General features: G+C 37.3%; 1 protein-coding gene across 3 annotated transcripts in view; it reads right to left on the minus strand.

The window, feature by feature from the left end:
* The window catches only part of heatr5a (HEAT repeat containing 5a), a 157,103-nt gene that overhangs the window by 102,781 nt on the left and 39,808 nt on the right, over nt 1-14,514 (minus strand). For all 3 annotated transcript variants that reach the window (XM_069916719.1, XM_069916718.1, XM_069916720.1), the window contains exons 9-12: nt 9,103-9,258; nt 2,665-2,915; nt 1,258-1,369; nt 208-360 (exon numbers count right to left, since the gene is read on the minus strand). In XM_069916719.1, coding sequence (XP_069772820.1) covers nt 208-360; nt 1,258-1,369; nt 2,665-2,915; nt 9,103-9,258 — 672 coding nt within the window. The remainder of the gene's footprint in view (nt 1-207; nt 361-1,257; nt 1,370-2,664; nt 2,916-9,102; nt 9,259-14,514) is intronic.

Here is a 14,514-nt window from a genome sequence, read left to right on the forward strand (position 1 = left end):
GGTTTTCTATACTTGTATGAACAATGCCTCAACAATTTCAATTCTGAATGCTTGCAAAAAAAAAAGGTTTAAATTTTTAATTCTCTAATTAATAGTTCAATTGGCATCTTCTCCAGAATTAAATCTAGTTTTCTCTCCTTCTGAAAAATACATTGAAAACATGTATAAAATAGTTGAAATAAACTTGCAATAAGTTGCAAGTCTTACCACACAGAGCTCCTGCCCGCTCTTCCAACGTCACCTGCCATGTGAAGCAGTCCCCCCGATTTATCTCAGTTTCCAAATCCTTTGGGGATAGTGGGAACACACTTTTCCACAGCAAAAGAATTCTTGGAAGATGAAGGTGAATCACTGCTGGTCCTGAAATCACATATGGATTTGAAAATCTTTATTGCTTTGAAATTTACAAGCACACGAGAATGTCGTACTTCTGACAAACTTAAATTAAAATGCCAGGGTCAAAATTTGTTGCACTGTTTTACATCATAACATGCAGCTAGTTGAAATCAATGAAATTTACAATTAAAAAAAAAATTCTAGATAAAAGTAATTTTTTTTTTTACAAATTTCATTTGTAAATAAAACCAAAATGTTGTTTACATTTTATAAGACTTTGGAGAAACATCAACCCATGATTATGTTCACAACACAGAGGCACAATTACAAATGGATCGATCCCAAAGTATTTAAAACCCCACAGTATAGGACATCTTAAACACTTGTAAAACTGAAATAATTTTGTGTACAAGCTTGAAAAAAGTATTTTTATAAATGGCCCCTTCAAGAGGAATTGTGAAACAAGTGCACATTTCATTCATTTCAACCTGATGTCATTAGATTATGTTAACACAATGCAACAAATATAAGTTCAAGCAATTTTGAATTTTGTCAAAAGTATGACTCAACAATCTTAACTATTCTTCTGTGCTATAAATTTCAAAGTGAATCTAGGCTTAGCGATTGGGTGGCTGATCAAGGGAATAAAAAGGTCGATTTTTTTTTACATCATTAGGGAGAATGTTAATTTTCCAAATTTTAGTCTCGCTTACCTTGATTTCATAAAATAATTATTATTTTCACAAAATCAAAAGATCAACAATCACAACATTGAAATAAGACAAAATTGATTTTCAGAATAAAAATATTCTGAAAATAATATTCCCTTTTGAAAGCCCTGAATAAATCAATAGCCCTATATCTTTAACAGTGCCAATTTAGATTTATTTTTATTCCTATTGATTTGAAGAAAAATCTTACCTAGTGTCATTAGTGCAGAAATCAAAAGCCAACTAGCTTGTGTACGTTGCACTGAGAGATGACTATTTTGGACTGCTGAACGCAAAATCTCCTCTGCTTGAGTCATAATTAACTAAAACACAAATGTAAAACAGAACTTAAGTTGACATAAGCAGGAATAAAATCAGTGTGTAAATGCAATATGCCACTAATATAAATAAATATGAGGAAATGCCTTTTTAGCTGAGTATGAGGTGGTGGATAACAAAACTAACCTCTAGCGAGCAAAGGAAAAGATGGAGAGATCCGGGGTTTCAAATGTTATACTGTACCAGATGATCAATGAGCCATCGTTGCGAAAAGTTGAGATTCCAGCATTCCTTTCATTACAGACCAGCACAGTCAACAAAACCATGATCAAAAATGGTGATGATATTTGACAAACTGACCTCTCCCTCCCAGAGGCTTAACCCCAGCTCAGACATCTGCCATGTGAAGCAGTTCCCCCGATTTATCTCAGCTTAACCACAACTCTCATCTTTGAAAATCAGACCAATGTCACAAGTAAAACACAAAAATCTGTAGATACCGTGGTTGAAGTAAAAACACAATGCTGGAGAAACAACAGGCCAAACAGTGTCCTTTATATAGCAACGGTAAAAATACGTAACCTATTTTTTGGCCTTCAGCCCTTCAGTGAGGTATGGAAATTGCACCGATTGTCATTTTCTCTGGAGATAGTCACTCCATAGCTTCCAATCTCAGAATCGCCACTATGAATTGCCTGCCTCTACCTTTGCCAAAGGTTCAGCAGCAAGTGTCTCGGCAAACCCATTGTTTAAGTTGTTCTTATCTTTCTTCCCACAATTCCCTACAGCCTCTTACTACCTACATCGACGACATTGCTGATGACCTCTACCAAATTTGATAGTTTACAATTTTTTTTAACAAAACTAGTTCATTCTTATCATGAGTGTTCAATATCTCACAACCTCCAAACTATTCCATCATGGCAAAAGGGCCTTTCATTTCTTCCTTTCACAGAGGCTCAACCAGCATCTTATTGTAAATATTATCCTTTCTCAGCCAAATTTATTGTTGAGATGAAATGGTCACTGACATATCATTGAAATTACCATTATGTTCAACCCCTTTCTCTTCAACTTATATCATGTTTGATTTCCAGTTTATATCTATATGAACAGTGGTCATCAATCTGAAACATTAACTTCCTCCATAGATGTTACTGTCCTCTAAACTTTTCCCAGAATTCTCATTTTTATTTTATATTAAACAAGTATAAAGAACTAATATGCAGATTTGATGTTAAAAAGGCAACTTTTTCTTATCCAATAAATCTTAACTGGAATTATTTCAAATTTATATTTAAACATTTGTAATTTGTCGAAGGATGCATAAGTTTATCACCTTTCCTTTCCCATGAGGAATGCCCAATGGGCAATGTTGCACTGCTCCCAACAACGCTGCTATTGCAAAACTGTAGCCAGATACTGCTTCAGGGGATGATCGGAGAGTATTAAGACGTTCAATGCAATGATCCAGCAAAGGAGAAATATTGAATGGCAATGCCACTGCAAAACAACGCAGGCACCAAGCTGCAGCTAGTTTTGCAGAAAGACTTGGATGGATCAGCACTGAAATGACATTGTCCAATACACCTAACAGAAGAGGAGACCATAGTTAGGCAACATACAAAGTTGAGTTGAGACCTACAAACATTCTTTCTTCAACATCAACTGAAATTGTAGGGCTACTTTCCATTGTCATCACTTGGATGATAAAAGCTTCTTGTTGTCTATGACTCATTCAAACAAATTCGTTGAGTTTTCCGGTTTATTAAATGTTGTTAACGGTCAATAGAAAATGTCAGAAGAAGCTATTACTATCTATTGTGCAGAACAAAAGGAACTAAAAACCTAATCTCCCAAGCAAGCAAAGAAAACCAGTTATGACCTTGAAGCAAAGATGTGGAGGGAGACAACATAAAAATGTTAAATAAAAAAAACACAGAACAGTCAAGTGGCAAGCATGAAACACATTTAACCCCTACAATACTGGCCCCTAATATTAAGGAAAAAAAACAAACACAATAGTGTATATAAATAAATAAATAGATAAATATATATATATATTTATAAATCCAAAAGAAAAGTCATTTATCTAAACTTTCTGCCTCTTGTAAAAGGCAGCTTTTTGTAATCAGTCTGTTCAGAACCTGACATACAAGTCCCCCTTTTAATATAGGTTGGAATAATATATGGTTGCAACCACCATGGCCCACATCTTTAATCAAATCAGAGCTGTAAAAATCCTTGGCCAGTTTGACAGGATCCTTCATTTCTTCTGGCATTGTAGCTCTGCTAAGTTGCCCATCAGCTTTTAATATACCATTCTCCAGAATGGGGTTGAATTTACAAACACAGTTTGTCCTTTTAATATTCATTTCCTTTTTCAGACTTGAAATTTCATCTGCAAATCTCTTCCTCTGGCAAAAGCAGATTATCTCTTTCTCAGCATTATCCAGTTATTTAACTGTGAGACCTCTGTTTTCTTGAGTCTCGAGATTTCCTGTCTTCTTTTGTGGTAGATTTCTTTGACGGATGTCATTGGGATGAGGCTGAGCAAGAACACCGCTTTTTTTTCCTCTTTCTGTAATGATACAGAAGCAGTTTTTTAATTTGAGCATCCATGCTGTTGCCTCTTTCAAATGATTCCAGGATGAAAAGTAATGAATTAAGGGGGTAACTTGATCCACTTGTTCAGACATTATCTGAACAGCATTTGCAGTCATACTCTTTATTTCAAGACCCTCTGGTAAGATATCTTCTAATTTATCATGATTTTAAGGTTACTCTTCCTGAGGCTGTAGAAGAAACACATGCCCAGACACCCACATTTCTTTCTTCAGAAAAGACTGGACTTTCAAAACTTGGGAAGCCAGGTTGGCTGGGTTATTAATTGCGTTAACATACCTCAATTGTATCAAATGTGAGAATCAATTTCAGTGATTCTGTTAGCCATGAAAGTTCAAAACCTTGTGGTTTTATTGTTGATGCATTTGAGAACAGAGGTGCTATCAATCCAAATTATGGAGTCTGTTAGTTCCATCTGTAATTCTCTTTTTAACACTGTGTCCATTCTGCTCATCATTATAGCAGCCACCAACTCCATTCAAGAGATAGCAGCTGGCTTTAGTGGAACCACTCTGGCCCTTCCCATTGCAAATCCACAACGTTCCTGATCCTGGTTATCATGCAATAACAGGTAACTAACAGTTCCGTAACCCTCTTCACATGCATCAGAAAAATTGTACAATTAAGCAATTGTCACAGTTCCAAAATTTGTGGGTTTAAAGTATCTGCGAATCTTGAATTATACCATCTTACGAAGATCCTGAATCTGACACGTCCATTCCTGTATAATGGGGTCTAGTATAACATCATCCCAACCAATCTTTTTCCTACACAAATCTTGCAGTATCTTCTCAGTAGTCAGGACTACTGGTGCCAGTATTCCTATAGGATCATATATTAAACAGACTGTTGAAAGAATCCCCCTTCTTTTGAGAGGTCGTTCCTTCAAAATGAATTTGAACTTAAAAATGTCACAATGAATACTCCATTGTACACCTAACACACTCTCCTCAGGAAAGTTGTAATTTCAAAGTCCATATTCTTAATTTCATTTGCTCTCTCTGCTTCAGGTATGGCAGCCATCACAAAATGACTGCTACTTATCCACTTGGTAAGTAGAAAAGCCTTCTTTGAAACAGATTGTTCGCAACTCATGATAAAGAACTATAGCTTCTTTTTCTGAAGCTGCAGAAGGGAGATAATCATCCACAGAGAAGTTATTAATGATGGTGCTTATAGCTTGAGAGCTAAACTGTTCCATATTGTCCTCAGCACTCTTCCTAAGGGCTAAGTTTGCACAACTTGGAGATGAAGTTGTTCCAAATAGATGCACTGTCGTTCTGTATTCTATCAGGCCACCAAAGGAATTGAAACAAGTCATGGTCTTCTTTTGGAACATTCACCTGGTGGAATATTGCTTCTGCAGTGATGACAACAAGAGACTTAACTAGATTCCGTAAAGAACCTATCAACATACTGGTCAAGTCTGGACCCTGTAAGAGCTGAGAATTTAGTTAAACTCCCTGAAAGGTTACTCCACAGTCAAACACCATTGTTTTTATGCAAACCCCCAAGGTGTGGCAAGTAACATATTTTGCCATCACTACATCGCAAGATATCACCTGGTACATTTAAAAGAGCCGCCCACTCACTGTCTGTGGAAGGGCTAACTAGGCTAGGAAGCGCACAGGGACAGAGCTGCAGGAAAATTTCCCAATAAATACATTATGGGCAAGTTTATGGTCCAAACAAAATGGAGAATATTTGGGCTGATCAGGTGCAAAATAGAATCCCAGTCCAGATCTGAAGCAAGATTATGTCTACTCCACTAAACCACATTCTCCAGAATAATTTAACCAGCCAGAACTGCAAACATGTGAAATTCTTGCCGAAAACAAGCACCTCGATGCGGACATGGGTGTGGGAGAACTGTCTGATCCTGGGAGAACTGTCTGATCCTGGGACAATCTGACGTGAGGAAAAGCTCATAACTCAGGACACCCATCAGACAAGACAGAGGAGCCTATTCTGCTGCATTAACTCAGTGGGATGGTCGGTGTGGTACCTCGTTTATTAGTCATAACCAAGTACAAACAGAGAAGGTCTCATTAAACACACCCACATATTCCATTAACATTGGGGTTTAAATACATCATCCCCAGACCGGACACGAGTTGGACCCAGACTCTGCTGAGCATCAGTGACAATTGTACTGTTTTAAATGAAGCTCCGCAGTCCATGCAAAAGTCGCGGGCTCCCACAGCACAACAAATGGGAGGGAATAGCTCTTTCCTCTGCTGGGATGGTGGCTCTGAAAAGAGACTTTTGTGGTTCTTGGTGCCGAGGCTGTTTTGTAGATGCAGTATTCTTTTTCAACTTACGATGGGCTTGTCGGAACATAACTCCATCGTAACTCAAGGAGTACCTGTGCTTATAAATACAAACTTTTGCAGTAAATATATGCATATTTCAAAGCACTGAATATTTAGGACTCTATTGTTTCATCAGCAGTATCATTTGCACTTACTCTGAATGATAGAATTCACGGCCAAATACAGTCTCAAATTAAAGTTTATTGTACATGTCCTGAGATGGAGTAACAGAGGCTTTTTTGCAAGTGGACATCTCACATATGGTATAAGAAGCAAGACAGTATAGAAGTGCAGAGTTACAGAGAGAGATCAGAGACAGCATAATTTCACTATTTTGAGGTTCATTCAGGAGTCTGATAGTGGCAGAAAAGGAACTGTTTGTGAATCCAGTGGAATGTAATCTCATAGTTATAAATCTTTTTTCCTGATGGAAGGCAGAAAACAGTGGGCAAATGGAATGAATATTTTAATATATTGGATGTTTTTTTTCAAGGGAGTAGGAATTATAGATTAAGTTTATGGAAAGGAGGGATGGGGTGTATGTGTGATGGCCAGAACTGCAAGTCTCAGCATTTTCTTCAGTGGAATAGTTCTGGACTATTCCAGAACTATTTCAATGGTGCATCTGCAGAAGATGAGAGATGTCAGTGACTTGCCAAACTTCCTCAGGATTCGAAGGATAAAGCCAATGCCTTCTGGAAATCACTGGAGAGGTTTCCACTAAAGAGCTTAAAGCTGCCAGGCACAGTAGCGCACACCTGTAATCTGGCTACTCGGAGGCTGAGGCTGTCGGATCGCTTGAGATCAGGAGTTCTAGGCTGCTGTGGCCTGTGTTGAGCGGGTGTCCTCACTCAGTTAGGCATCGATATGGTGACGGCTGCAGGTCTCACCAACTTGTATAAAGAGGGCCGAATAATTGGCTTAAGCCAGAAAAAAGCCCTGTGCCAACGAGACTGACGGTGTCCGCAGGTAGAACTGCAGCGCTACCTGCTCAATACATTGAGACTTGGTCTCTTAAATAATTTTTTTTTTAATTTAAAAAAAGAGCTTAAAGCTGTCTATCATCTCCACCTCAGCACAGATGATGCAGAGTGGACAGCAAATTCTGCCCCTTTTCTGGAAATCCATTAACAGCTGACATTGTTAACATTGAGGGAGGGGGTGTTGTTCTGGCACCAAGCCACTGGTTGCTCGATCTCTCTTCTGTATTCTAACTTGTCATTGTTGGATATCTTGTCCACAGCGGTAGTGTAATCTACAAAATTATGGTTGGAGCAGTATTTGGCCATGCAGTCAGTATAAAGAGGGACTATAATAGTGTACAGCTTTGTAGGCCCAAGTTTTGAGGATAATTGTAGAGAAAGCACTTGTCACTAAACTTCACAAATTGCAGTCTGTGGGCTAGAAAATCATGGATCCAATTGCAGTTTGGGGATGAGCTTGTTTGGTCCAATTGTGTTAAAGGCAAGGCTATGGTCAATAATTGGTAAGATGATTTCAGTGTCCTGATTGTTCAAGTGTTCCAGAGATTAATGCAAGACCAGAGAGAAGGCATCTGCTGTGGACCTGTTTCATCAATACACAAATTGGAGTGATTTGAAGTTGGCTTGGGTTAGTGTGTGCCATGGTCAACCTCTTGAAGCACTGCATGATGGTGGATGTCAGACCCACTGGCCAAGAGTTATTTAAGTCTGTCATCACATTCTTCTTCAGGACCACGATGACAGTGGCCTTCTTGAAGCAGGTGAATACTTTAGCTTGTTGGAGTACATGCTAAGCTGTACAAATGGCAAATATTGTACTTTATTTTTTGTGAAAAATCACAAAGCAAACTTTCTCACAATACCTCAATATCAATTGACAATAAAATTTGACGAGATCATAAAAATATGCTGAAGAAAAGGATATTTCATAAATATCAATATGCTGATAAAAATGCTGAAGCAAATTAGATTGTTAAAATATTGTTGGAAAATAAAAGTGCACACATATTTTCTGATTCTCTTAAGAATAGATGATAAATGCACCACTTTGGGTAAAGAAATAACAGATGACTAAAAGGGTTCCAGAACATACACTAGTCCAAGAATAAAGGTGTTAGCAAATTCTTATTGTAGTCTTGCTCTAAAATTGGTCAAGACTGTTTCATCAACTGCTGTTTAGTTTTGTGCTAACAACTTTATATACAAATAGAACCATCAAAAAACTCTGATAATACCTTCAGGATTGTGGCGGTGCTTGAATGGCAGATTTTCTAGATAATAATCCAATTCACAACCTTACTGATTTTCAATTCACTTTTGTTCTCTATATTGCATAGCAGTAAAACAAATCTTTCAATGATCCCAATACATTTCAAAGCAGGAATGGAAAGGAACCAAGCAAGTTTGAAAGAAATGCTTGAGAAAGGCTCCAGTGAATTTAAAAGGAAGGCTGGGATAAAGAGCCAAGGCACTTGAAGACAAATTATTAGTGTATTATTGGAGCCTTACTGCTAATTTTCTCTGGCCAACATGACAAGCAAGAAAAGATTTCCAGAAGGTTTCAATAACAATTGAGATCCAATATCCTGATTACCTCAAAAAAAGACAATTTAGTTCACTAAATCAAAGAACAAGATGGGAATAAAATTAACTATTCAGTTGTGACTGTATATCTGATACATTTGTCAATGACATGATTGTTCCACTGGATTCAGTCCTGGCATTTAACTTGAGTGTTGTATCCACAGACAATTGTGCAATAAGAGTGCTCACACAAGTGGCTAACATCCACGATTATTAAACCGAACAAGTAGATTTGTTATCAAGAACAGCATACAGCTTCTTATCAAACTTCACCTGTGTTGGAATCCAGAAACAGTGGGGCAGCAGTAGAACCAAGGGCTTCTATTAGACTTCCCAACTCTTGAAGGGCACAGACAAGCACATGCTGGCTTGCAGTTATGTCCATTGTACCCACTTTCATTTCCACATTACTTTCACTCATTGCAGCATCTGGCAATTGAAATGAATTTAAATAGTCACAGATACAACATCAAACAAAAAACACAACGGATGCATTCAGAATTGAAAAATTACAATATTCCCACACTTGCACCTAAACCCTACATTTATGCAAATGATAATGGAATAAATTAATTCCAAATGTTTCAATGTTTCATCTTTGATTTTTGACAAACATTAAGAAATAACATAATGCCAACAAAATAGGGCATCAGAATTACCAGTTCCAATTTGTAACTCTTAACTAAGAAAAATACAGATACTATTTATTATCATGTAATAAATTAGAAATGTAATATTACTCGAAATTGCCTTATAGCAGAAGAAAGATTCACCATTAGTATTGCCTGGCACCCCTACATTCAGAGAAAGAGAAGCAAAAGAGTGTCCCTCTCAGAGTCACTAAACATCCATAAATTCGTCTTCAGCACTCCCGCAGCCTCTGTAGCATACAAGACTCCAGTTTAGTTCAAAACATCAGAACTCGAGCCAAGATCAAAACCTCTAACAAGATGAGTAAGCGTCCAGTGCCCTTCAGGAGCCCTTCTTACCTTTAGCACTCTCTAGGTTCTGATACCTGGTTCTCATGAGCCAGTCTCCAGCAGCTGTCAGCCTGAATGGGCTCCTTGCCCACAAGTCGCCAACAGATCTTCGCCTGTGTGTATCCTTCATCTGCAAAGCCCCTCACTCACCATGGTCACTGTCTTTTGGGATGTCACCTGTTTCTTTTTCATTGGGGGGGTGGTGGGGGAAGAGGGGGTTCCCTCTTATCGTTGCCTTACGAGAGTCCGCTGCTCCTCCAGAGTTTGCAACCCCTCGTGGCTACTGCTGAACACAGGGGCCACCGTCATGGGTTGAGATCCCATGTTTGCAGGATTTAAAATAAAACAATCAGCTCTTTTAACAGGCTCTTTAAAGCCATCAGCAGTCAGACTAGGTGGTAGAACCCTGCGGGGGGGAGGGGGTACAGTGATGCCATTACAGCAGTTCCCGCAGCGCCATCGGAAGGGACCCATGAAATAAATAAATAATTTAAATGTCAAGAGATCAAAAGAAACTTGGAAGTCCAAATTCATGAACACAAGGATTTTTTTTAAAGTAAGCTAATTCAGAGTAGTTATAAAAATAGATGTATCTGTGCTTAGGGTACAGATAAATCCAAGCGATTCTACATTGTCCTGTGCCAAGATGCATTCAGAATTGAAAGGCAGGGGGCGTGGCAAGATGGCGTAAGGATCAGACGTGCCTTCCAGTCCTCTCCTGACTCTATCTTATTGTTTTGTCTAGAAATGCCCGTTAAAATTCTTTAAAAGTTTAGATAATTTCAGTGCTGTTAATTTAACTTATGATGGTACAATTGGTGGAAAAGAGCAAAAAAAAACGACAACAGATCATCAAAAAACTACATTTTCCAAAAGTTCAAGTTTTGGAGCCTACCTACAGGAAAGACACCGGGACTCAGCGTGAAATGGATCCCAGGAGAGAGGTACAGTGTTCGGATGCAGACCTCTATGTTACATCAGTAGAGCCCCCTAAAGAGGGCGCCAAACAGTCTTTAGAACAAAGAGTTACTCAGGTTCACACATGCGCAGTAGCATCTGACGGCAATGTTATGAATGAACCGCTTGTAGTATCATCAGCTGAAGTATTACCAGCTGAAACACCGGCTGGGGAAAGGCATCTGTCAACTGTAGTGGTGGCGCTGCAAACTGCACCTCTTGAGATAGAAGAACCTATACAACTTGATGTACTGGGAGAACTTAATACATTATGGACTGGGGAAAACCCCGGCCAGCGTCCTCCAGTCACTGCTGGAGAGGCTGTGGCTGGGGTTTCCACACGCAGTCACACTACAAGGAAGTCAACAAGAATGAAGGAAGGAACAGAAGACCCTTTGGTTATGCAGAAGAAGCAGGAATCTGTTGAGCCAGAATCTCTTGAAAAGATTCTTGAGAATCTTGAATCTAAATTATCTTATACAATGCAGGGATTATCCAAGATTATGACTGAACTTGGTACTAGGTTTAATACCCTGATGAAAATACATTCTCAACAGATGGCTGAGTTTGGAGCTTTTAAGCTTGAAGTGAGAGATAAATTTAATTCGTGTGAAGAAGATATAGACGAAATACGGGATCAAGTTCTTGATGTGACCAAAATGGTTGAAGACTTACAAACTCAAAATAAAAAATTGGTGAAAAAGATTGATTATTTGGAAAACCAATCCAGACGGAACAATATAAAGATTATTGGTTTGCCGGAAGGTATGGAGGGACCAGACCCAAGAAAATTTTTTACTGAATGGATTCCGCAGGTGCTGGGTCAAGAACATTTCCCAGAAGGTATAATACTGGAACGTGCTCACAGAGCCTTGCGTGGAAGACCTATTTCAGGTCAAAGTCCAAGACCTGTTTTGGTTCGTTACTTGAATTATTACGGCAGAGAAATAATTTTACGAGTGGCTATTAGAAATGCACAACAGAGAAAATCACCCTTGATGATTCAAAATAATCGAGTTTTCTTCTATGCGGATTTGAGTCAAGAAGTTATGTTCCAACGACGGGAATTCAATCCTGCTAAAGAGTTGTTGTGGAAGAAAGGTTACAAGGCAACCTTTAGATATCCAGCTGTTTTGAAGGTTTTTCAAGATGGTTGCCAACCAAAGTTCTTTGATTCTCCAAAGGAAGTTACAGCATTTGCTCAAGAGCTGCCAATTACTCAGTTTCAACAGAGACATAGTCCGCCACGATCTCTAAGGAGACAAGAGATGGAAGAAGAGAGCCGTGCTCCAAGAAGGAATGGTTGTAATGGTGACTCGGCAGTTGAAGCTGATTAAAAGAAGAGTTGTCCTTTTTTTTTCTAATGTTTTTTTTTTAAAAAAGGGATATTAAATAATGATGATGTTAGTTTAAGATGAAGTGAGAGTTGGGGGAGAGAACTGGATAGGCACTATTTCCTGAAAGTCATCTGCTACGTGTGAGTTATCTCACACCCATTTTTTTTTGGGAGTTACCGCATTGCGCGGTTTAGACAGGAGGGGGTATTTTTAACCTCCTACCTGTTTTTTTTCCTTTTTTTGTATTATTAGATTAAAGAGTGAAGGGGGTTTTTTTATTAAAAAAAAAGCATAAGAAAGTATTCGATTGTTTAAAAAACTAAAAATTGATGTGGTTTTTTTTGTAAAGTTTATTCAGTAGATAAGGAATATTTGAAATTTAAATGTGAATGGGAAGGTTTTTTTTTATATTTTTTCTTTAACTTTAAGGTGAAAGGAGTGGTAATTCTGGTGTATATTATTTTGCTATTTTAGTTATAGAACGAAGGGAATAATGGTGAAAGTTATAAATTGAATTGTACAATTCTTAATGAGGCTTGAATTTTGTTTGTGGTTTATGCTCCATTTGTTGAAGATATAGATTTCGTTGTAGATGTGTTTTTATTATTTGGATATCTGAATTTTAACGTAATGATTGGGGATATTTAAATGTGGTATTGGAGCTTTTATTGGATAATTATTCAAGAGTAAAAGGGCAAAATGGTGGAAGAGTACTAAAATTGAATTGTACAATGCTTAATGAGGTTTAAATTTTGTTTTAAGATGGAGGTTTATGTGACTAATATGATGATAGATGTGAAGTTAGTTGATATTTGGTGAAGGTTTATCTCTATAGAGAAAGTTTTTTTTCATCTTTTTTTTCATGCTACAATTATTTTTAAGAATTGATTATTGTTTAAGAATTTTTGATAGACAATGTTACTAACTTTAATTTTTTATATTAAGTTTGAGTTAAATATGTTTCATTTTAACTCCGTTTGTTAAATATATGCATTTAAGTTTGATTTAAATATGTTTTTTAAGTATGTTATCTTAGTATTAATTACTTTTCTTTTTGTTAGTATTTTAATCGGTTATGTTTTTGTTTTTTTTTGTAAGTGGGTTTTTTTTCTCACATATATTATTAACTTTATTAATTCTTCACTCTTTATTTTGGGGGAGAAAGGGGGGTTGGACTAATTTGAGTTGGGTTATTAATGTGTAATAATTATGGGGTTACTGATACTGTATTGTAATTTTATTATTTTATTCTTAATTTTTTTTTAATGTAATCCTATATGTTATTCATGTTATAAAATCTTAAATAAAGTTTAAAAAAAAGAATTGAAAGGCACAGAATGTCAAAAAAATGCATGCACATTTGTTTTTAAAAAGCTGTAATTTTGTATTTATTCATTTTACAACAGAGGCATTCATTACTAGTGAGGCACCCATTGACTGAACACCTCAACCTGCCATGGACATGGGGCCCTTCTATGGACCATTATCATCCAAAGTTTTTGGGTTGTCAAACCCTTTGATGCTGTGCTGTCTATTTCTAGGTTGTCATCAATTGATATCCACATTAGTTTTTTTTCCCAACCTCATATATTTTGGTACTTTTTTGCAGTTTTGCCAAGGTGGCTCATAAATTTCTGGTGTGCCTGATTTCTTTACAACAGTTGTCAAGTGATAGTCGTACCAGACCATGAGGTCAGAGACAGTGTTCAGAGTTATTTTTGCTGCTGTGTTGTTTCACTGCAGCTTGTGGATATTCAGGAGCAAATAATGATCGATAATAAATTTCCTACTCAGAGCGCATAAATGCCTACCAAATGTTGGAATGCTGATGCATCAGCTGAGATAAAATGACTGATTATTATCAGGCGGTGTTTTTTCTGCTCATGTGTAACCAGATTCCAAAAGACTTCATGAATTCTGAAGCCAATGTGAAGGATCTGACTATCAACTGAACCATAGATGTAAAATTAGTAAGAGATATGCCTCTATTTAACACCAAAAAAAAATTAGTGAGATTACTATATTATGTATAGCTCGTGTAGCAATAGCCAAAAAATGAACTATATATTTTGGTGTACAAGTTGACCTTCAGATAAGACAGGTCCCCAATTTCAGCCTGAATTTCATGGTTTTATCATATATCATGTGTATAAGACGACCCCTAAAAATACATGTGTTGACTAAGCTGGTGTCTCGTTGACAAAGCTATTGGACATGGCTGGAAGGTGGGTGTTATCATGGAGCCTCCAGCAAAACAAAGAAAGTATGAAGCAAGTTTTAAGTTAAAAGTCATTGATGTGGCCAAGGAATCTATCAACTGTTTTGCTAAAAGGACATTTGACATTACTGAAAAGATGGTTAAGAGATTGGAGAAAGAATGAAGATGTCCTAAGAAAAATCCAAAGAAGCAA

Source organism: Narcine bancroftii, chromosome 2 (genome assembly GCF_036971445.1).
Source record: "Narcine bancroftii isolate sNarBan1 chromosome 2, sNarBan1.hap1, whole genome shotgun sequence".
NCBI lineage: Eukaryota > Metazoa > Chordata > Chondrichthyes > Torpediniformes > Narcinidae > Narcine > Narcine bancroftii.